The sequence below is a fragment of the Pongo abelii genome, chromosome 3 (assembly GCF_028885655.2).
Source record: "Pongo abelii isolate AG06213 chromosome 3, NHGRI_mPonAbe1-v2.0_pri, whole genome shotgun sequence".
Taxonomy (NCBI): domain Eukaryota; kingdom Metazoa; phylum Chordata; class Mammalia; order Primates; family Hominidae; genus Pongo; species Pongo abelii.
In genome coordinates, this window is record NC_071988.2 from 207,585,448 (window position 1) to 207,609,437 (window position 23,990).

Consider the following 23,990-nt stretch of genomic DNA (forward strand, 5'->3'; position numbering starts at 1 on the left):
TCCTAAAACATAGTGTCTTTAACAACAGCCATTTATTTTGCTCATGAAGCTGCAATCTGGGCAGGGTTTGGAAGTAATGACTCTTCTCTGTGTCACGTGACGTCAGCTGGAGTGGCTTGACTGGGGTAGGACAGTTTACTTTCAGGATGGTGTACTCACATGGTGCCTCATTGGTGCTGAATATGAGCTTGAGATCTCAGCCAGAGCTGTGGTTTGGGGAGCCTCGGTTCCTCTCCATATAGATCTCTCCAAGGACTGATGGTTTAGGCTTCCTAACAGCATGGAAGCCTCGGGACAGGTGAGCCACTTACATAGTGACCCAGAGCTCCAAGCCCTTGGTCTTTTATGAGCTAGCCTTGCAAGTCATAGCATCACTTCCGTCATATTCATAACCCCAACCAGATTCAAGAAAAGGAAACATATATTCTACTTTGCAGAGGCAGATTGTCAGAGGGACATTGTGAAAAGAGCATGTGAGATGGAAGACATTGCAGCCGTTTTTGGAAAATATCACCTGCCATATTGTCCAGAGTTGAGTTAGCATCTTCCACAAACCTGCTTTTTCTCCAGTGTTTCTAGCTTAGTAATTGGCCCCAACATCCCTCTGGCTTCTCATGTTGGAAACCTAGGAGCCATATTTGATACCTTTTAATTCCTCGGCAACCTGCCCTTTACCCTGCCCAGCCAGTCACTGGGTCCGGACATCCTCTTGTCCTCTCTACTAGCCTGCCGTAACCCTGGTGTAGGCCATCATTATCTCCCTCCTCAGTTGTACTGCAATGGTCTTCTAGCTGGTCCTCCTCCTAGCAGCCTTACTTCTTCCAACCTATCTTTTATCCTGCTTCCTATGTAATCATTAAAGATACAAATACATTTATGGCACACTCCTGCTTAAAATCCATTAAAGCTTCTCAGTACTCTTGGGCTAGAGATCAAAGTCCTTTTCTCTGGCCTGAAAGGCTGTGCACCTCATGGTTCCTGCCGGTATCAGAGTTATTTTGGATCTTCTGGCTCCTTTTGCACCTGCTCTAACTGCCTTCTTTCAGTTCCTCGAAAGCTCTGTTCTCTTTCCTGCCTGTTTCTCACTTTCACACTTGCTATTCTTTCTGTCTGCCATACTCTACTCATTATTCACGTTTGTTTAAAATAATTTCCTCAAAGAAGCCTGAGTTAGAATCTTCTGTTAAACAGTTCAGTGGTATCTGCATATTTTCTTTATAGCCCATGTTACAGGTGCTTGGATTCCTCTCTTTGGATTTCTTACTTGCTAGACTCTTACAAGTCCATGAGGGCCAACAATTGGTCTTCAATCTCAAAAGCCTAGCTGGTGTCTTGACACATAACTAGCACCCAGTACGTGCTTATGAATGAGTATTTGTATGTACACATTCATATAAAGATGTTAAAGAATACACACACAGATTTGTGAGTGCATTTGTACAGAGGTTTTTTTAAAAAAATGTTCTACCTTTGGATAGGATTTGTCAGTGGTATATTTAGAAATTATATTTAGAAATGACTGGCATTTGTATTTGGAAGTATGTATATGTATTTATCGTGGATTCTGTTCTGTTATTTTGTTTAGTATCCACTTGGTTCAGAATGCCCACAGCAGACACCGATCTGGTTCTGAATTGCTGTGTCCTTTCATGCCTTGTCCTCTGACCAGGTACTGTTCCTCACTCCTATTCAAGGTAAAGAAACTGCGGCAATGAAAGCTGATCTCCTGAGGGCCAGGAACATGAAGAGGTACATCAACCAACTGACTGTGGCAAAGAAGCAGTGTGAGAAGAGAATCCGAATCCTGGGAGGCCCTGCCTATGACCAGCAAGAGGATGGGGCCCTGGATGAGGGGGAAGGGCCTCAAAGCCAGAAGGTAGAACTTTATAGTTTCTTGTTTTGACCCTACCAAGTTTATTATACATGCTGATAGAACTACATATAAAGACTTTCAACTTTTTAGTTTTGAACTTAAACATGTGTGCCATAACTACACACTCACATATTTGCTTTATGAGTCAAGGAGCTATATTCCTTGGTGTCCTTGACTTGTGTGGGTGGTAATAGGTGAAGGGGTGGCCTGCCCCTCCACACCTGTGGGTGTTTCTCGTTGAGTGGGACGAGAGACTGAGAAAAGAAAGAGACACAGAGACAAAGTATAGAGAAAGAAAAGTGGGCCCAGGGGACCGGCGCTCTGGCAACAGTCTCTGAGTTCCCTCAGTATTTATTGATCATTATCTCTACCATCTCGGAGAGGAGGATGTGGCAGGACAATAGGGTAATAATGGGGAGAGGGTCAGCAGGAAAACATGTGAACAAATGTCTCTGTGTCATAAACAAGGTAAAGAAAAAGGTGCTGTGCTTTGATGTGCACGTACATAAACATACATCTCGGTGCATTAAAGAGCAGTATTGCCGCCAGCATGTCTCACCTCCAGCCCTAAGGCGGTTTTCTCCTATCTCACTAGATAGAATACCCAGGGACAAGCAGGAGACAGATGCCTTCCTCTTATCTCAACTGCAAAGAGGCCTTCCTCTTTTACTAATCCTCCTCAGCGCAGACCCTTTACAGGTGTCGGGCTGGGGGATGGGGGACGCTGGGGGACGGGGGACGGTCAGGTCTTTCCCTTCCCACGATGCCATATTTCAGACTGTCACATGGGGAGAAACCTTGGACAATACCTGGCTTTCCTAGGCAGAGGTCCCTGTGGCCTTCCGCAGTGTTTTGTGTCCCTGGGTACTTGAGAGTAGGGAGTGGTGATGACTTTTAACAAGCATGCTGCCTTCAAGCATTTGTTTAACAAAGCACATCCTGCATAGCCCTAAATCCATTAAACCTTGAGTCAACACAGCACATGTCTCTGCGAGCACAGGGTTGGGGGTAGGGTTACAGATTAATAGCATCTCAAGGCAGAAGAATATTTCTTAGTACAGAACAAAATGGAGTCTCTAATGTCTACTTCTTTCTACATAGACACAGTAACAGTCTGATCTTTCTTTCTTTTCCCCACAATAGGTATGATAGATAGGCATCGGGTGTGTGCATGTGTGTGTGCGTGTGTGTGTATTTTTCCATCTTCCCTTTCTCCTCCCCAGAGGACCCAGAAGAGCATATTCATATTTACAAGAGTCCAATCAAGTTTCCCATTATCAATTGAATAGAAATAACCACCTATGAAGTAGGAGGCATCTTCTAAATTATTTTACTTAACTCTTGCCACAATATTTTGAAATTTCTACTTGATATCTTCATTTTTCAGGTGATGAAATGGTGGGTTTAAGTATCTTGCCTAAAACTACATAGCTAGGAAAAGGCAGAACTAGATAAAAACCCAGATCTGGTTGGTTTGCAAATGTGAGTGCTTTCTCACTGAACCATAACATCTCTCTGACTGTTTTTGTACTGTAAAACTTCAGACTGTCTGTCAATACCAACCAAATCACGGAGCTTAGGAAAGTGTTTTAGCCCTACCTCAGTACCTGTCCTAACTCTGAAGGACCAAACTTGTCTTCCAAGACCTGGAGCATACTAAGATAGAAGGAAGCAGCCACGTGACCCATTCAGGAGCTTAGCTGTGCTGTGGAAGGAACGGGACCTCAAAGCAGATGCCAGACTCCTCTCTGTAATGTATCCTTTAGCTACAAAGAGGCCAACATTGGTATAATGTAACTCAAGCTACAGCCTCTAACCTCACTCGTTCTGATTTTCAGTCTCTTGATTCTTTCCTGTTTAGCCCTGAGTTCTACTTCAGCTACTCATCTGTGATGTTCCCCTGCCTCCGTATTCCAGTGATAAGCCTTGACTTTCTTAGTTTCTGGCTAGTCTCCGTTAGAGCCTCTGCTGGAAGGGCCAGCCCCAGCATAGGCCAGGGCTCTGCAGCATCTTACACAAGTGGTGCAAACGCAGCTCCAAGGAACTCTTGTTTTTATAATCCTCTAACCACAGGAAATCTGTTGATGTTGCTATTAGCAAAAGAAAATAAAATAAAATTTTTGAGACACTGGCTTTGTGTTCCAGATGGAAATATAGCATTTTGCTGAATCAGAGAGATGGTAGATTTGACAGGTTGAATATTGCCCCCTTCCTCCTCCTCATTAGCTTTTTGTTTTTGGCCTCTTAGATTAATTTCTAGCCACATTTGTCATAGATGAGGTCTTTGTCTTATGTCCCATTTATTCGTTCGTTCATTCATTCAACAGACATTCATTGAGGGCCCACAATATCTCAGTTACAGTGCTAGGTACTAGGATTAAAAATAAATAAGATAGAATCCCTGCTCTCAAAGAGTCCCATGTAATTATAAAATAAAAAGGTAAGTGATCCAGTAGAGATATGAGATAAATACCTAGGAGAAATACATAATGGCTTGCTACCTAGTCAAAAGATGATATGCTTTTAGATGTTGTGGTACAGGAAGATCTCAAGAAAGATAATGGAAACTCATTTTAGGAGAATTAAATGTGATTTCAGTACAGCTTGTCTATCTGGCAGTGTCTACTAGAAGTAGACTTAACCCAGAGTGCCAGATCATTTTTGATTTGTTCTTTTTTTTTTTTTTTTTTATAGCCCAGAGGTCCTTTATTTATTTATTTTTTTTTAACACCTATTATGCCATGAGTTCATAGGGAATAGGTTCCAGCAGCTCAGGCTCCTTCCCATTGGTTCTCACAAAGTGTGCTTTTCTGGGTGGAGCAGGCTGGCACTTTAGTTGAACCCAGGTACCTTTCTCTTTGGCTTCTTTCTTTTTCTGATCATTTTCCTTCATGCGTTTCAGGAAGCTATCTCGGCTCTTAGAGTGCTTAATGTGCTCAATACGCACATTAATTCTCTTGGCAAGAATCTTGCCCTTAAGTTGTTTGTTTACAACAATGCCAGCAGCATGCTGGATAACATTGTAGACTCTTCCAGTTTTGCCATGGTAACACTTGTGGGACATTCCTTTTTGAACAGTACCCATGCCCTTGATGTCTACAATATCACCTTTCTTATAGATTCACATATATGTGGCCAAAGGAACAACTCCATGTTTTCTAAAAGGCCTAGTGAACATATATCGGGTGCCTCTCCTCTTTCCCTTTGTGTTCGTCATTTTGGCGAATTACTGGAAGACGGCGGTTCTGGCCGAAAGGCTGTTCTTTTTTTTTTTTTGAGATGGAGTCTCACTCTGTCGCCCAGGCTGGTGTGCATTGGCGCAATATCGGCTCACTGCAACCTCCACCTCCCGGGTTCAGGCCATTCTCCTGCCTCAGCCTCCTGAGCAGCTGGGACTACAGGCGCCCGCCACCACGCCCAGCTAATTTTTTTTTGTATCTTTAGTAGAGACGCGGTTTCACTGTGTTAGGCAGGATGGTCTCGATATCCTGACCTCATGATCTGCCCACGTCGGCATTCTAGTGTGTTGGGATTACAGGCGTGAGCCACTGCACCTGGCCTTGATTTGTTCCTTTCAGACATTCAGGAAAAGAGAAACTCATTTCTGTTGCAATAATTCATCCTCAGAGTAAAACCATTTCCTCTAATCTTCAGGATGGAAGGCTAAGATAAGACAGAATTCCAATAGTGATGGTCATTTGCTATTTAAAAGGTAAGACTTTGGTTAGTTTGGGGCCATTCTGATGTCTTCATGAGTGGGAAGAAAACTTTTGCTATGACCTAATCATATGTGATCGAGAAGAATTACCATTAACTTTATTTCAGAATTTAGACTTCCAAATCAGGTTAATCCTCCAATTAAAAGAAAGATTCAGAGTGAATTTTTTAAAAGGCAAGGCAGTTATATGTTGCTTACAAGAAACTAAACATAAAGGCACAGATAAATTGGAAGTAAGAGGGAAAAAGACATTCGAATACTAAGTATAAGAGATCTAGAGTAGCTACTGTGAATGTCAGACAAAATAGACTTCGGAACAGGGAGTAGAACCAGAGATGAAGAACCTTTCATTATGATAAAGGAGTCAGTTCATCAGGAAGATATAATAATCAAATGTTCTCAATCAATAAAGAGACCTTTAGAGTGTACATGAAGCAAAACCTGACAGAAATGAGAAAAAATTTAACAAGTAGAGTTGGAAATGTTAACACTCCCCCTCAGTAATATCAGTAATAGGAAAATCTGGAAAATCCCCAAATATTTGGTAGCATATCTAAATAAGGCTTCCCTCAAAGAAGAAATTATAAGGAAAATTAGGAAGTATTTTCAATGGAGTGAATATGCAGTATATCAATTATTTGTGGGATATATTGTGCAGTTAAAGCAGCACTTAGAGGAATTATGTACAGTTGGCCCTTGAACAATGTGGGGGTTAGGAGCGCTGATCCTCCCCTGACAAAAATTCGCATATAACTATGGAGTCTCCAAAAGCTTAACTGCCCATATCCTACTATTAACTGGAAGCCTTACCAATAATAGTCAGTTAACACAGATCTTGTATGTTATGTATATTATATACTGTACTGTTAAAATAAAGTAGGCTATAAAGAAAAATGAAAATGTTACTAAGAAAATCATAAGGAAGAGAAAATAGTTTTACTACTCACTAAGTGGAAGTGGATCATCACAAGGGTTTTCATCCACATCATCTTCCCATTGTCTAGGCAGAGCAGGAGGAACAGGGGTTAGTCTTGCTGTCTCAGGGGCGGCAGCAAGACTAGAAAGACTAGAAAACCCTGTACAAGTGGGCCTGTGCAGCTCAAACTCATGTTGCTCAAGGGTCAGCTGTACTTTTTAATGCTTATAGCAGAAGAGAAGAAAGGTATGAAATCATTGATCTAATCTTTTAAGAAGCTATAAATTGGCCCAGTGAGGGGGCTCATACCGGTAATCCCAGCACTTCGGCTGGCAAAGACAGGAGGATCGCTTGAAGCCAGGAGTTAGAGACCAGCCTGGGAACATAACAAGACTCCCCCTCTCTACCAAAAAAAAAAAAAAAAAAAAAAAAAAAAAAAAATTAAAAGAAGCTGTAAATAAAAACTAAACTAACTAGAAGGAAGGAAAGAGAAAAGATACAAATTGCCAATATTAGGAATGAAATAGGACATCACTAACAGATGCTACATACATTCAAAGGAGGCTAAGGGAATAATGTGGACATCTTCAAGCCAATACATTTGACAATTTAAATGAAATAGACAAATTCCCTGGAAGACACAAATTACCAAAACTGATTCAAAAAGAAATAGAGGCTGGGTGCAGTGGCTTACGCCTGTAATCCAAACACTTTAGGAGGCTGAGGCAGGCAGATCACAAGGTCAAGAGATCGAGACCATCCTGGCCAACTTGGTGACACCCCGTCTCTACTAAAAATACAAAAATTAGCTGGGCGTGGTGGTGGGCACCTATAATCCCAGGTACTCGGGAGGCTGCAGCAGAAGAATCACTTGAACCCGGGAGGCGGAAGTTGCAGTGAGCCGAGATCACGCCACTGCACTCAAGCCTGGTGACAAAGTGAGACTGTGTCTCAAAAAAAAAAAAAGACAAAAAGAAACTGAATAACCCACAATTTATTGAAGAATATAATAATAATTTAAAACCTTCCCGGCTGGGCACGGTGGCTCACACTTGTAATCCCAGCACTTTGGGAGGCCAAGGCGGGCGGATCACGAGGTCAGGAGATCGAGACCATCCTGGCTAACACAGTGAAACCCTGTCTCTACTAAAAATACAAAAAATTAGCTGGGCACGGTGGCGGGCGCCTGTAGTCCCAGCTACTCAGGAGGCTGAGGCAGGAGAATGGCATGAACCTGGGAGGTAGAGCTTGCAGTGAGCCGAGATCGCACCACTGCACTCCAACCTCGGAGACAGAGCAAGACTCCATTTAAAAAAAAAAAAAAAAAAAAAAAACCTTCCCACAAAACTCCAGACTCAGATCATTTCACTGGTGATTTTTTTTTTTTTTTTTTTGAGGTGGAGTCTTCCTCTGTTGTTCAGGCTGGAGTACAGTGGTGCGATCTCAGCTCACTGCACCCTCCGCCTCCCAGATTCAAGCAATTCTCCTCCCTTAGCCTACCGAGTACCTGGAATTACAGGCGTGCACCACCACGCCCAGCTAATGTTTGTATTTTTAGTAGAGACAGGGCTTCACCATGTTGGCCAGGCTGGTCTCCTGACCTCAGGTGATCCGCCCTCCTCGGCCTTCCAAAGTGCTGGGATTACAGGCATGAGCCACTGTGCCTGGCCTCACTGGTAAATTTTATAAAACATGTAAGGAAGAGAGAATACCAATCTTAACCATACTCTTTCAAAAAACGGAGAAGGGAACACTTCAACTCATCCTAGGAGGAGACCAGCATAACTCTGATACCAAACCAAAGGAAAAAAAACTACAAAGTGGTGTCCCTCATGGCCCTAGACAGAAAAGTCCTTAACAAAAATACTGGTAAATCCGATTCAGCAATCTGTAACTCACAAAGATAACGTCAGTATATGTTCTCCTGACAGTGGGTCCTTAGTATAATCATTGTCTCCTTCATTTCTTTGCAATGCTATTATTAAGGCTTGATGGAATATTTATTTTTTAAACAGCTTAATTAAGGTATAATGACATGCCATATACTGCTCATGTTTAAAGTGTACAATTTGATAAGTCTTGACATATGCATAAATTCAATGAAACCACTGCCACAATCAAGATCATAAACATATCCATCACCCACAAAAGTTTTTTGTGTCCTTTGTAATTTCTCTTTGGACCCCAGTTGAGAATCACTGCTAATCCTTTTATCCATATTTATGTAACTAGAAAGTGACCTCTTAACTATTGTGATTTTTGACACTTATCAGTGCCTTCTCTTTCTCCTGGTTCAGGCTCTTCCTGATTAGTTTTTGTTGTTGTCTTTCATGATTCAGAACAGTTATTATTAATAAGTCTCCGAACAACCTGGAAAGTAGGTGGTATTATTCACATTTTATGGGTGAAAAAACTGAGGCGCAGAGTGATAGAGTAACATAGAGCTCGCAGAACTGGAAAGTAGCAGAGTCAGGATTCAAACCTACATGAATCTACCTCCAAAGCCTGAACAACTTTAACTGCACAGTGTTGCCTTCCTATCTTGCTTTGTTTTGGAAACAAAAAGTCTGTGTTGCCTTATCTTTTTTGTAAGGTAGCACCCCCCACACCAGTGGCCCCAAAATGGAAAGATGGAAGGAAGAATTAAAATAAGGATTGAAGAGAAAATGGAAATAGGAGTACATGGAGTTTGGAAATCAGTGGCAATAAATGGCAGATCTTTTCTTTAAGGTCAATTTGCATATCAGTTTACTTATATGACCCAAGGCCAATCCTAAATGAACACTGCCAAATGCAGCCAGGACTGAGTGTGAAAGGGTTTCCTGGCCCTTTCTGTTGATACTGGAGTTGTTGGCCCATCTTCCCTAGCCAAATTGATATGGGTTCCTTTAAACCTCTTTGGAGTATGGAGTTAGGATTTTGTTCTTCAAAATGCTTCACTGGTAGAGTTTACATAAAGTCAAATGTTATAGTGTTCCACAGCTAGTAAACTAACTAAATATTATTGGTCTGAAATATTTATAGAAACAAATTATTAATGGTCTGTAGCAAGGGATATCCATGTCCTTAGTTACTAGGAGCTGATAGAAAATGCCTTCCCTGGCAGCCTATAGAATGGGAGAAAGTTTTTGCAATCTACACATCTGACAAAGGTCTAATATTCAGAATCTACAAGGAACTTAAACAAATTTACAAGAAAAAAAAACCCCATCAAAAAGTGGATGAAGGATATGAACAGATATTTCTCAAAAGAAGACATTTATGTGGCCAACAAACATATGAAAAAAAAGCTCATCATCACTGGTCATTAGAGAAATGCAAATCAAAACCACAATGAGATACCATCTCACACCAGTTAGAATGGCGATTATTAAAAAGTTGGGAAACAACAGATGCTGACAAGGCTGTGGAGAAATAGGAATGCTTTTACACTGTTGGTGGGAGTGTATATTAGTTCAACCATTGTGGAAGACAGTGTGGTGATTCCTCAAGGATCTAGAACTAGAAATACCGTGTGACCCAGCAATACTGTTACTGGGTTTATACCCAAAGGATTATAAATCATTCTGCTATAAAGACACATGCACATGTATGTTTATTACAGCACTATTTACAATAGCAAAATCATGGAACCAACCCAAATGCCCATCAATGATAGACTGGAAGAAGAAAATGTGGCACATATACACCATGGAATACCATGCAGCCGTAAAAAAGAATGAGTTCATGTCCTTTGCAGGGACATGGATGAAGCTAGAAAATGAAACACCACGTTTTCACTCATAAGTGGTAGCAGAACAATGAGAACACATGGACACAGGGAGGGGAACATCACACACCGGGGCCTGTCGGGGGATGAGGGTTAAGGGGAGGGAGAGCCTTAGGACAAATACCTAATGCATGTGGGGCTTAAAACCTAGATGACAGGTAGATAAGTGCAGCAAACCACCATGGCACATGTATACCAGAAACTTCACATTCTGTACATGTATCCCAGAATTTAAAGTAAAATTTAAAAAAAGAAACGTACTGGAAAATCTGAATAGACCATCTGCTGGAAGCATTATGAAAAGTAAATAAATGGATATACTGCATCATCCTCAGAAAAAATAAAAAAGAAAGAAAGAAAACGCCTGCCCCTTTCTGCCCACAAAACAGATTAAGCAGGGGCTCATTGTTGGTGTCAGAAGAGTTGAGTGTAATACATTGATGGTATGCAGTTGATTTTAGAAATATCTTACTGGTGACATTTCTGAAAATTTGCCAACTCTCATAATATTAATTTTAAGAATTTCAAAATGTAAGTTTTTATTTAATTGCGTTTGAATTCTACTAATTGCATGTAATTTTTTATTACTAATTCAGAACTAAGAATATAGGCCTTAAATTCCTCCTAAATTAATTTGAGGCATTTTTCCTAATTAATTGTCATGAATTATTATGAAGGTCATCTACTTTATTACAGCAGTCCATACTCGATTTTTCCTTCTGTGTCTTCAGACAGGTTCTTCTTTCTTTTCCTGTGAGTATGCAAAATAGTAAACAAACAAGTAGATGGGCTGATTTTGGTACATCCATACAGAGGAATTTTATGGGCTTATTAAAAGGATGCTTACAGGAGATTTTTTAATGAATATGGTTGATATTATAAACAAAAAGGCAGGGTATAACATTATTTGTAGATTCCTCCACTAGATAAAAATAAGATGGAAAACAAAAACGTGAAACTATTAGATCCCAGTGTCCTTGTCTTTTATACATTTCTCTTCAATTTTTCCATTATTGGCACTTACTATTTTTAGCATAGAATGTGCATCCCATAGGGTAGGGATTTTTATGTTTCATTCCTAGAACTGTACCTGATACGAAGTAAATGCTGTGAAAGGAAGATAAAAACTTGACACCCTAATTCACGATGCCAAATGAAAAAAATTAAGCTGAAAGCTGAGTCATGCAGGAAGCTGTCTTTCCTTTTGTTCCTAAGCAGAAGCTACAGATAGAAGGTTCACTATCTCCACAGGTAGCTACTCTGTGTTTACCTTATCTTATGTAAAGTGCCGATTTACTGAGCGTCAGAGGATTACATAATTGACTGTTGCCCTGCCTGCTCCTTTTTGTTTGGAACATGTGGATTACCATACTCTCCTCCTTTCCCCTCCAGCCCACTTTTCCCCTTTAAATATTGAAGCACTCAAAGTCATCTTTGGAGAAAGGCACAGACCACAGACTGTTTCTGTGACTCCTTGTTTATTTCTTCCAGGCATGTCCTTAATCTTGGCAAAATAAACTTCTAAACTGATTGAGACCTGTCTCAGATACTTTCTGGTTTACAATGCCAAATAAATCTTTGCTCAGTGAGTGAATGGTTAATAGGAAATAGGTATTTTTTCAGTATGTGCATTTTAAATATTCAGTAAGCTTTATTCCATTTAAAATGTAGTAAGAGGTATTTCAGTTTACCAGGAGTACTATATTACATCGACTCTGACCTTAAAAAATGCATGTTTTCAGCTCAGCATCACTGATCATTAGAGAAATGTAAATCAAGACCACGATGAGATACCATCTCACACCAGTCAGAATGGCAATTATTAAAAAGTCAAGAAACAATAGATGCTAGCAAGGCTGTGGAGAAACAGGAACGCTTTTACACTGTTGGTGGGAATGTAAATTACTTCAACCATTGTGGAAGACAGTGTGACGATTCCTTGAGGATCTAAAACCAGAAATACCATTTGACTCAGCAATCCCATTACTGCATCTATACCCAAGGGAATATAAATCATTCTGCTATAAAGACACTTGCACGTGTGTGTTTATTGCAGCACTATTTACAATAGCAAAGTCATGGAAGCAGCCCAAATGCCCATCAGTGATAGACTAGATAAAGAAAATGTGGTACATACACATCATGGAATACTATGCAGCCACAAAAAGGAATGAGATCATGTCCTTTGCAGAGACATGGATGAAGCTAGAGGCCATCATCCTCAGCAAACTAACACAGGAACAGAAGACCAAACACCACATGTTCTCACTCGTAAGTGGGAGCTGAACAATGAGAACACATGGACACAGGGAAGGGAACAACACACACCAGGGCCTATTGGGGGTGGGGGCAAGGGGAGAGAACTTAGAGGACTGGTCAATAGGTACAGCAAACCACCACGGCACACATATACCTATGTAACAAACCTGTACATTTACTTAAATAAATAAATAGTAAATTACTACAATAAAATTTTACTTTATTCCTTTAAAAAATGCATTTTTACCCTAAATGTAGAAATCAGTCCATTGGAAGTCAAAGCAAACTGACATTTAAAATTTGATTTTAAAAAACGTTTTCTTAAATTCTCTTAATAGATTCTTCAGTTTGAAGATATCTTGGCCAATACTTTCTACCGAGAGCACTTTGGAATGTACATGGAAAGGATGGACAAGAGAGCTCTGATTAGTTTTTGGGAATCTGTGGAACATTTAAAGAATGCTAACAAGGTAGTATATGTAGGCTCAAAGGAATATTAATCACTAGCTGATGTAAACTTGGCATGTGAGGCAGCATGTCTGTTTTTCTCAAGATAAGTATACATTAAAAGAATATTTTAAACCAAATATAAAATTGACATTATGTTCTAGCCCATAATGGTAAATAAAATTACATTATATTTTTACAGAAGATTCTTTTGAATGTGTAGTCAAGGGAAAAAAGGTTTTATAAATGTACCAAGAGATTGAATTTAGTTTTGGGTATTTTTTTTACACATTGTAAAAAGACATATACATATCCACATTGCTATTATAATGAATTTGGTCCCCTCACCTACACTTCAGTCTCATAATCTTGCCATTTATAATATCATAATGTACATGTGTTATACTTTGCCTTTTATTTCAATTTTTTTTTTTTTTTTTTGAGATGGAGCCTTACTCTTTTACCCAGGCTGGAGTGCAGTGGGGTGATCTCAGCTCACTGCAACCTCTGCCTCCCGGGTTCAAGCAGTTCTCCTCCCTCACACTCCCGAGTAGCTGGGATTACAGGCACGTGCTACCACACCCAGCTAATTTTTGTATTTTTAGTAGAGACGGGGTTTTACCGTGTTGGCCAGACTGGTCGCAAACTCCTGACCTCAGGTGATCCGTCCGCATGGGCCTCCCAAAGTACTGGGATTACAGTCATGAGCCACCACACCCAGCTTTTATTTCAATTTAAATATGAATAAAGGAAAATAAAATTATTTTTGGGTACACATACATCTTACAATGAAGATCCCAATAATCAGCATCATGCTTTGCATTTGGCAATATATATTTAAGAATTATGTGTACACAGTCTTTATGTATACAGTCAGCCTTCCTTATCTGTGGGTTCTATATCTGTAGATTCAACCAACCGTGGACTGAAAATATTTGGGGGGAAAAAACTGCATCTGTACTGAACATGTACAGACCTTTTTCCTTGTCATTATTTCCTAAAAATACAAAATCAACCATTTATGGAGCATTTACATTGTATTAGGTGTAAGTAATCTAGAGAGGATTTAAAATATATGAGAGAATGTACATAGTTATACGCAAAAACGCTGCACCATTTTATATCAGGGACTTGAATATCCTCGGATTTTGGTATCTTCAGGAGATCTTAGAACCAATCTTCCACAGATCCCGAGGGGCAACTGTATACGTATGTATATGTCTGTAAACATACACAATAATATCTATAACGTGACATATGTGATCAGTATATACTATTGTAAGAGGTTTATTAAAATAAGTACCAAGAGGCTGGATGCGGTGGCTCACGCCTGTAATCCCAGCACTTTGGGAGGCCGAGGTGGACAGATCACAAGGTCAGGAGTTCAAGACCAACCTGGCCAACATGGTGAAACCCTGTCTCTACTAAAAATACAAAAATTAGCCAGGCATGGTAGTGTGGGCCTGTAATCCCAGCTACTTGGGAGGCTGAGGCAAGAGAATTGCTTGAACCTGGGAAGGTGGAGGTTGCAGTGAGCCAAGATCACGCCACTACACTCCAGCCTGGGCGACAGCAAGATTTGGTCTTGGGGAAGGCGGGGGGAAGCACCAAGAGCATTTTGTACATTGAATTACTCATTTGCATATGAATGTTGCCAGAATAGACTGCCAAATATATTGTAAGTCACAAACTATATTTGTTAAGGAACTAAATCCAGTCCTCTAGTGTCTTTAAATCTTCTATAGTTAATTTACAAGCCCCAAATTACCTAATTTTATCCAATATTGTATTTGCTAACTCTATTACTCATTTTAATCACCAGTTTTGACTCCACGTAACTTGTGGTTGTTCTCAAAGGAATATTGTAAAGAGCAATCTAAAAAGCTTTTCCTAAACTATGGAAGAGAATTTGAAAAACTTCAATGGAATAAGAGCATCTAGCTTCCTTGAAATAGCCTTATTTTGATCTAGCAACATTGATTTGGATGTTAACATTCTGGGATGTATGTTAAATTAGTTATGTTCATTAAGTTGTATGCCTTTGCTCTTTACTATTGTTGAAAACTGTATAACATTTCTAGAGTTAATGCATTGCCTCTAGAGGAACTGTAAAGATTATGTTAATCCAAAGAGATGTTTTGCATTTCTGAAGTAGGCTGGTGATGACACAGGCTCATTGCTGAAGACAAAGCTGTCTAATATAAGCTTGACTAGGACATAATCAGTCATTCTGAAGAGTGTTTTTCTTGTTTTTCTGAGTTACACAATTATTATATTGACTTCTTTCTGGGATGAGAAATGGCACTTCTAGTTACTTATATTAGGTAAAAAGTTAAATTGACATTAGCTAATACATTTTTTTCTTGTGGAATTGAGATTTATGAAAAGGAATCTATTGCAGGAAGAGAACTGTTCTTATTCTGTTTTTGCCCCCTCCAGTGTTTAAAAGAAATTGCAGGTGTTAACTGTTCAACATGTTCATTTAAAGAATTAGTTTTTTTTTTTTTTAGGATCTGACATTTGCCCCTTGACCCTGAATATGGACACAAAATTCTACATACCAGGGTGCATCTTAAATGTTTTTCTTCTGACTTTCAAATGCAAATAATTCAGAGAAAAATAATTTCTCTCAGAGATGATATGTCTTACTTTTCCTTTTCTTCCTGTCTTTTCAGAATGAAATTCCACAATTAGTTGGTGAAATTTATCAGAATTTCTTTGTGGAGAGCAAAGAAATATCTGTGGAAAAATCACTTTACAAAGAAATTCAGCAGTGTCTTGTAGGAAATAAAGGTATTGAAGTATTCTACAAAATCCAGGGAGATGTTTATGAGACCCTAAAGGATAGGTATTACCCTTCATTTATTGTCAGTGACCTGTATGAGAAACTGTTGATAAAAGAGGAAGAAAAACATGCCTCACAGATGATTTCCAACAAGGATGAGATGGTGAGTCACACTTAACTTTCTGCTCCTTTTTATTGGATAAGCTTTTAAATAGGTTTAGGTGGGTGCATATTGTGTGAGCCAAATTTGATGCACATCTTCATCTTTTAATATACAGGACCTTAAATAGAATAAAAGTAACATCGTTTAATATACAAGACCTTAAATAGAATAAAAAGTAAGCATCAGTACCCTTGTCTCTGGTTGTATGTATTTCTTTCTTCCCGTTGTATCCTCTGACGTACATCTTCCCTCATGCTGGCATTGAGTCAGAGACCTCCTGCCCTCTGTCTGTTTTAGATACACCTCTGGTCTGACTTCTGAAAAGTGAAGGCAGAAAGTCTGTAGGGTGGGACATTGATGGGTTAGACCAGCTAAGAAAATCAGTAGAACTATAGCCCTGGAAGAGAGAAGGGATGGGGAAAAAATGAGGAGAGGTAGGGAATGTGGGAGGAGTTAAAGGAAATATTTTGGAGTTTAAAGAAGTCAGAAGAAATTAAAATGCTCCAAAAGAAAACTTCCTAATGTAAGAGTTAAATAAAGAGGAAAGAAACATGAAAAGCAGCTCAACAGTCAAAGACAGGTTTATTTTGGAGAATAAACCTGAGAGTGGCTTCTGGCCGATTTCAGTCAGGAGCACTCTCTCTTACAGACTGAAGAGTATTTATTGGTTTTAGGGTGAGAGAGCTTATCACAGGCTTGGAATGTTTCTGTGTGGAGGAGAAGTTTATTGCAGGGTTGGAATGTCTCTGATCAGAGGGGAGGTTATCTTGGGGCTGACATCTCCCTGGCTGGAGGGGAGGTTATCTTGGGGCTGGCATGTCTCTGGTCAGGGAGGGATTTATCTTAGGGTTGGAATGTTTCTAGTTGGAGATGTCATTTGTGGTTTATGGTCTTGCTGACCTTAGCTATTAGGCTGATGCCCTTTGGATTTAGGTAGTTTTTGATCAAGGGGATCTTTAGAATGGCGGTGCTTGTCCAAGATGGCAATGCTCCTGCTCTGTCAATCCAGACCCTATAGTTATAAAAAGGACAAGGGGCAGCATGTTCTTTCTGGCTACTTCCTACTGATGAGGGGACAGAGAGTTTTCTGGTCTTGGATTGACTGTAGGAGTAATGCCATCTGTAGATGTTTTTGGGTAGTTGTCTGTGAAATAGCCGTAATCCTGTCATTTAAAAATTTTTGAAAAAGGTTAATTAGGCAGGGTAAGAACACTAGTCCCAGGCATATTATTAGGAGAGGGCCCAGGAATGGGATCACCAATGCTATTATTTTGTTTCCAAACCAAGAATCTGTTTGGTTATTTTGGTATTCCCTAAGCTTTTTAGCCCTTTCTTTAAGTTTTTCAGCAGTGTGTCTTATGAGGCCGAATTGATTGAGATAGAAACATTCCTCACCCAATGAGAGGCAGAGGCGCATGTTTGGAAAGGTCCATGTGTAATTTTCTGTAAGTAACCGTTATTAAAAGACAAATCGCCAGGTGCAGTGGCTCACGCCTGTAATCCCAGCACTTGAGGAGGCTGAGGCAGGTGGATCATGAGGTCAGGAGTTTGAGACCAGCCTGGCCAACACAGTGAAACCCCGTCTCTAGTAAAAATACAAAAAATTAGCTGGGTGTGATAGCACGCGTCTGTAGTCCCAGCTACTTGGGAGGCTGAGGCAGGAGAATCACTTGAACCTGGGAGGCAGAGGTTACAGTGAGCCAAGATCATGCCACTGCACTCCAGCGTGGGCGACAATGTGAGACTCCGTCTCAAAAAAAAAAAAAAGACAAATCATGGTAGGACTGATTTGATGTATTATATTGGTTTAATTATTTGCATACAGCACAGTAAGAAGAATTATTTATTAAATAGACCTTTTAAATTGGCTTTGATGAAACTTTGTTCCGCAGAAGGAATCTCAGATAAGACCTTTTTAAAGCCAAGCCCAGCCATGGATTTGTACCATCAGATAACTATGAGTTGGGTGATTTTTCTCCTCTTGAGATTCCAAGATAACGTGGGGTTCCTGGCCTGTCAGAAAGTGACATTCTTTACTCATCACAGATCAGAAACCCTGTACAGGGACTGTGTACACAAAATATGGGGCCAGTTTTCCAAGGGCTTTATTGGCTTCATAAGTCAAGTTTGATTCCTTAAAGGAAGGCACACCATTCCAGTCGAAGCATTGGTAAAAATAACCAGTTTTTCCAATTGTGTCCTGTTACAAAAGAAAACAGATTCTTATTGCACTTATGCAAATAACTATATTGCCATAACTTAAGAATACTCAGAGATAGTTTCCAAATTCTGGAGAAAGTCAGGTAGAGAGAAACAAGTATGCTCCAAATTTTGTTCATGGGAGTATACTAAATTGTTAAAAGCTGTCAATAGCCCAAAAGAAAAGTTACTTTGACTCTGAAAAGCAAAACAAAGGATTAGCAATATTTTAAGCAAAATGTCAGAAAGGTCACTCCAGTCTCCTGTTAGTTCAGTTCGTGCAGTTAATTCCTGTCCTGCTTGACATTAATGAACATTTTAGCTATTCAAGAGTCCTGAACATGTTTCCTCTATTCTGATGTCACAATCTCCAAAGTTATCAGAAACTTGCATTTGAGAGCACCTGTTAGAGCTTTATAGCTGATTATAAAACCACCTTCTAAAGAGGACCAAAACAAGACAACAATTGTTTATGGATGACCAAAAGTTTTAGGGTAGCCATAGTTAAAGACACAATTGACAAGGAAATCTGTTACCTGTGTGGCACAAAATAATTTTAACGTAACAATTATAATTACTACTGATAACATACATTAAGATACATCAGAATTATAGGCATCTCCCATAACGTTGGAACACATACCAATAACTTATTTATACAAACATAGCCCAAGGAGAGCCGAACACCATTTTATATTTGACAATTCTTCCTATATTATTTTATACCAAATAAGCCAAATTTTACTTTTATATTAGTGTGCTATTAATGTTGAACTCAATTTTTAATAAACCTATAGACACATTTAGCCTATTTTAATGTTTGACCACAAGTTAAGATTTTTATAGACCCTTTTTAACCCTTTATCATTTTTGTTAAAGAGCAGGTTAGTGCTTTAAGAAAAACCTGTTGTGCTTTTATTTTAATGCTCAATTTACAGAAAAACTGGATGATACCCCTTCAACTTTAGCCAATATGTTTACACATGGAATTTCCTTTACAATTAACCTTCCAAAACTTGCTTAAACCTTCATTTTTATTTTATTCAACTTAAAACAATTCTTTAACGTTTTAATCTAGGCAAAAATCCACATTCTTATGCCTCCTTATAATCTTTTTACCAAAAGTATATGTAAAATGTTTTTTCAATAGTCTTAAATACATGTTACAGTGTTAACTTTTAGCAACCTTTACTTTTGTTGGTAAGTTTGGGATTTTAATTATGTACTAGGTGGAGAGCCTAGGACCTAGACAGAAGTGCGGGTAAGGTCTGACTTACTCCAGCATTTAACTCCATGTGTCCTGGGCCTTCCCTAGCTGCGAAGCAGGCAAGTTGTACAGCTAAGAGTTATACTAGCATTTTATAAAGCATTCAGGAGGCTTAATCACTTTTAAATTGTACAACATTTCTTGTATGAATTCCCTTTTATAAAATTTTTCATGACTTACACAGACAATCTCTGACATGCCTCAACTTTCTGATTTGTTGTAAACATCCCTGTCTTTAAACAACCAGTTAATTTACTTTAGGACAAGAATTTACCATGTAAGATACTTTTTTATATAAATTATCTTTTCTTTAATATCTTTTGCATAGCCAGGGGGTATGGCTAATTTCACATGTCCCCAGGCCTTATCTATTTTTGTTTATTAACTTGGTTTACAGTTTAGCTTTGAAACAAAGATGGTAACAGTCCTTTCCCAAAACAAACTTCCTTCATGTCAGTGGACTAGACTGCCTAAGGCCACCAGATTAGAAGTTCGGGTATTCCACTAAATAGTTCAAGATGTAGCTAACTTTATTAAACCAATATTAATGTTTCATTTATTAAAAAATTACCCAAGAAAGATTATTCTGTCTGGGCTGAGTTATAATTTTGTAGCCTCTGTGCCAAATTTTGACACCTTCTAGTATTCGGCAGAGATAAGTATGAAATTGCTTGATCAATAAATGCAAACAAAAATGAATGCTGGCAATTCTTAAGACATTTCTGATCTTACTGTACCAGTAAGTTTTAGTCTCGTGAACTGAAAGATCCCATAGTTTTTACTTTTCCCTTAAAAGTATTTGATTTAAGCACTTATTTTTCTTAGGCCAATTAATTAGAGTTCTTTTAATAGACATTGCACACAACACATGTATAGCCACACAGACAACCGGAAGAAGATCTAGTAGTTATAAGATTTTTTTTTTCTAATTTCCCAGTTGGATTATTGGCCTTTGGGTGAGGCCCTTTAAGAACAGAGCTAGGAAAACAATTTCCAGGGCCTAATAAACACGTATAGCTGGAAGACAAAGACAGATTTTGAGAGGTACTTACTCACCTCTAATTCCAGGGGTTCCATAAGGAAAACAGATTTTTTCCCAAAACGGGATTTGTGGCACTTTTTCTGTTTTCCCAAGGAGCCCCAGGCCACCAGATGTCATTTTAGGGTCTTTCATACATGCACCAAGAGTGGCAAGACAGAGTGGAAAAAAGTAATTCAGTTGACTAGGAAAAAACCTTTTCCAGGAAAACAAGATTTATGAAGAGGAAAACATAAAGGCCTTTTGAATATACTCGTAGCTTGGATATCCATTTTAATTAAGCTGAGCGCTTTCTTATCAGGGGTGAGGGTGGAGGTTAGAATTATATAATTGTCATGCCAAGTTAAATTAAAGGATTGGGTTATGTGTAGGAATTCCCTGTGATAATGAGAGGGATTTTCAGAAAAAGATCCCAGATGCTATTCGATCTGCGACAAATCAAACATGGAGAAAGGGACATGAATGCGAGCAGTGCCTTCAGCCCCAGGCACTTCCTGGAGAGGGAGAATGGCGGATTGACTGGTTGGAGTAGTTTTTGAACAGGTAACAGGTGGAGAAGGAGGAGGAGCAGGATTTGGGACTGAAGGCTTGCGGGCAGGAGGGGCCACCGGGTTGGAGGTTTGAACAGGCGAGGAGAAGATGCAGGGGAATGAGAATACGGAGGGGGTTCATCTGCAGGCTCAAAAGGGTTTCCAAGGAAGGGGTTTCAAAGGAAGGAGTTTCAGAGGAAGGAGAGACCCAGGGAGGGTTTTCATTAAGAAGAAGGATTTCATGAGGGGTGCAAGCTTGACATAGGGAGGGTTGGGATCTAAGGTAGAAAAGAATATAGAGAACTTCTTGCCATTTGCTATTCGTGGTTATAAAGTTGTCAAGGTCCCTGAGAATTTGAAAGTCAAAGGTGCCATTTTCAGGCCATCGGTTGTCATTATCTAATTTATATTGGGGCCAGGCTGTGTTGCAATAAAAAAACCAAATGCTTTGGCTTTATGCTTCTTATAAGCCAAATTTGGTGAGGTTGTGAAGGAGACAGCTCAGTGGAGAGGACGTGGGAATGTGGGATTGTTTGGCACCCATGTGGACTGGTGAGAAGAGGCCGAGGGTGTCTGTTTTTGTTCCAGGCATCCCCAGACAAAAGACAGAGACCCAGTGTCCTCTTTCCTAAAGAGGATGGTTAAGCTAAGAAGAAACTGGGCATCCCCAAGATTTCTTCTAGCTTAGTCCTACCGGTCCTCTGAGGATCAGGACAGCAGACCTGACTTACGTGGGTACCGCTTGAAAGCCTGGGGAAGGCAGATTTTAACAGTCGGCTGGATTAGTGTCCGATGTTGGATGTTCCAGTTGGAATCAGCAAAGGGCCTCTTGGATTGGAGCCACATGAGGAAGACAGACAGAGAGAGAAAGAGAGAGAGAAGGGAGGAGGAGGGAGGAGGAGGGGACAAGGGTTAGAGAGCTAAATACCCACTGTGGGCAGTCAGAGGTGGATTCCTGAGACCTGAGGGTTTTAAGAACCCACCTGTGAGTAGCCCCAGCCGGAGCCTCACAGTCCCCTTGGTTAGTTGTCTTCCTCACGCAAATCACTCGAAAAGTGAAGTGAGAGACAAGACAGGGTGGGTGGCCAGAGACTCTCAGGATCCAGCGGGATGGGCTGCTGCTGCCCACTGCTTCCTGGGTTGCGAGAGAGCCTCTATCCCCAACACCCATCCTGGGTTTCAGCATCAAATGTAAGAGTTAAAGAAAGGAAAGAAGCACGAAAAGTGGCTCAACAGTCAAAGACAGGTTTATTTTGGAGAATAAACCTGAGAGGGGCTTCTGGCTGATTTCAGTCAGGAAAACTCTCTCTCTTACAGACTAAGAGTATTTATTGGTTTTAGGGTGAGAGAGCTTATCACAGGCTTGGAATGTTTCTGTGTGGAGGAGAAGTTTATTGCAGGGTTGGAATGTCTCTGGTCAGAGGGGAGGTTGTCTTGGGGCTGACATCTCCCTGGCTGGAGGGGAGGTTATCTCGGGGCTGGCATGTCTCTGGTCGGGGAGGGATTTATCTTAGGGTTGGAATGTTTCTGGTTGGAGATGGCATTTGTGGTTTATGATCTTGCTGACCTTAGCCATTAGGCTGATGCCCTTTGGATTTAGGCAGTTTTTGGTCAAGGGAAACTTTAAAATGGCGGTGCTTGTCCAAGATGGCGATGCTCCTGCTCTGTTAGCTAAGCCACACGTTAAGTCTAGTTTTCTTATAGCATATGCAATCATTTTGGATAGCTCCAGTTGCCACCTCTTATTTACTGTTAGTGACCCCTATGAGTTTTAAGGTTTGTACGAAGAGAAACAAATTGTTTTATAGTCATCTTACATAGAAAGATTATGATTTATCGCGGATTTTTTCTTTCTGTCCAGTTCACTATCTCCAGCCCTGAGGACTCAAGTGCTTGCTCTTGATGGTATTAGAAGTCATCTAATTGAGGTCTCTGAACTGTTGGTTGTCTGAACTTCATATACATTCTTTTTTTTTTAAGTTTTGTTACTTGGTTCTTTACATATAAAATCACTGAACTGATTAATCCAAAACTATTTATTGCATTTTATTTTTGATAGGTCACAGTTTGTTGTATCTATGTTATCTCTGTACTTCAGAAATTAAGATAGTTAATTTTACAGCAAATGCCATAAAAGAGGTTATTCAAATTAATTAAAACATCTATACTCAGCAGATAAATTGAATAAGGATGTGAACTGACATTTGATGTGAGGTAACAGTAAACAAATAGGAAGAAATGTCTACTTTCACCTTGGATTCAAAGAGGGCTGATGTATAACTGACCTTTCCAGAGCTCCTACTCTTTGTTCCAATAATCTCTAGAAGTGGGAACTTTTGGAAATTTATCCTAGGAAAATAATTAAAATGTAGAAAAAAGTTTATGCATGATAGTATTTGTTTTTGTACATATGGGATAGCAATGAAGAAGAATCAACCTATTACAGGAGCATCATTAGGAATGCGCCTCATAAATTCTCAATGCCATTGTTATTCTAATTATTCTCATACAATGCTGACGTAAAAATGATAATTTTGAAGATGATAATACCCTCAATACCCAGCATTGTACGTTATATGAAGAAGGCAGAATACCCATTCAAATGAATACAAAGTATGAAATTATATATCATTTCATATATGTCTATTTATAGACAACCAGTTAAAAGAACATATGGGCCGGGCACAGTGGCTCACATCTGTAATTCCAACACTTTGGGAGGACGAGGCAGGTGGATCACTTGAGGTCAGGAGTTCGAGACCAGCCTGGCCAACATGGTGAAACCCTGTCTCTACTAAAAATACAAAAATTATCTGGACATAGTGGTGGGCTCCTGTAGTACCAGCTACTTGGGAGGCTGAGGCAGGAGAATGGCTTGGACCCGGGAGGCAGAGGTTGCAGTGAGCTGAGATCACGCCACTGCACTCCAGCCTGAGCAACAGAGTAAGACTCTGTCTCAAAAAAAAAAAAAAAAAAAGTGACAGCCTATTTTTCTATGACCATTGGTACTTTATTTTTCCTTCAA

At 39.7% G+C, this 23,990-nt stretch overlaps 1 protein-coding gene and 1 pseudogene across 7 annotated transcripts in view; one reads left to right on the forward strand and one right to left on the reverse strand.

Annotated features, from left to right (window-relative positions):
- SNX25 (sorting nexin 25) overlaps positions 1–23,990 on the forward strand; it is a 150,044-nt gene that overhangs the window by 91,883 nt on the left and 34,171 nt on the right. For all 7 annotated transcript variants that reach the window (XM_054554793.2, XM_024245805.3, XM_054554796.2 and 4 more), the window contains 3 exons: positions 1,695–1,876; positions 12,874–13,005; positions 15,658–15,930. In XM_054554793.2, coding sequence (XP_054410768.1) covers positions 1,695–1,876; positions 12,874–13,005; positions 15,658–15,930 — 587 coding nt within the window. The remainder of the gene's footprint in view (positions 1–1,694; positions 1,877–12,873; positions 13,006–15,657; positions 15,931–23,990) is intronic.
- LOC112133044 (large ribosomal subunit protein eL21-like) lies at positions 4,589–5,126 on the reverse strand (annotated as a pseudogene).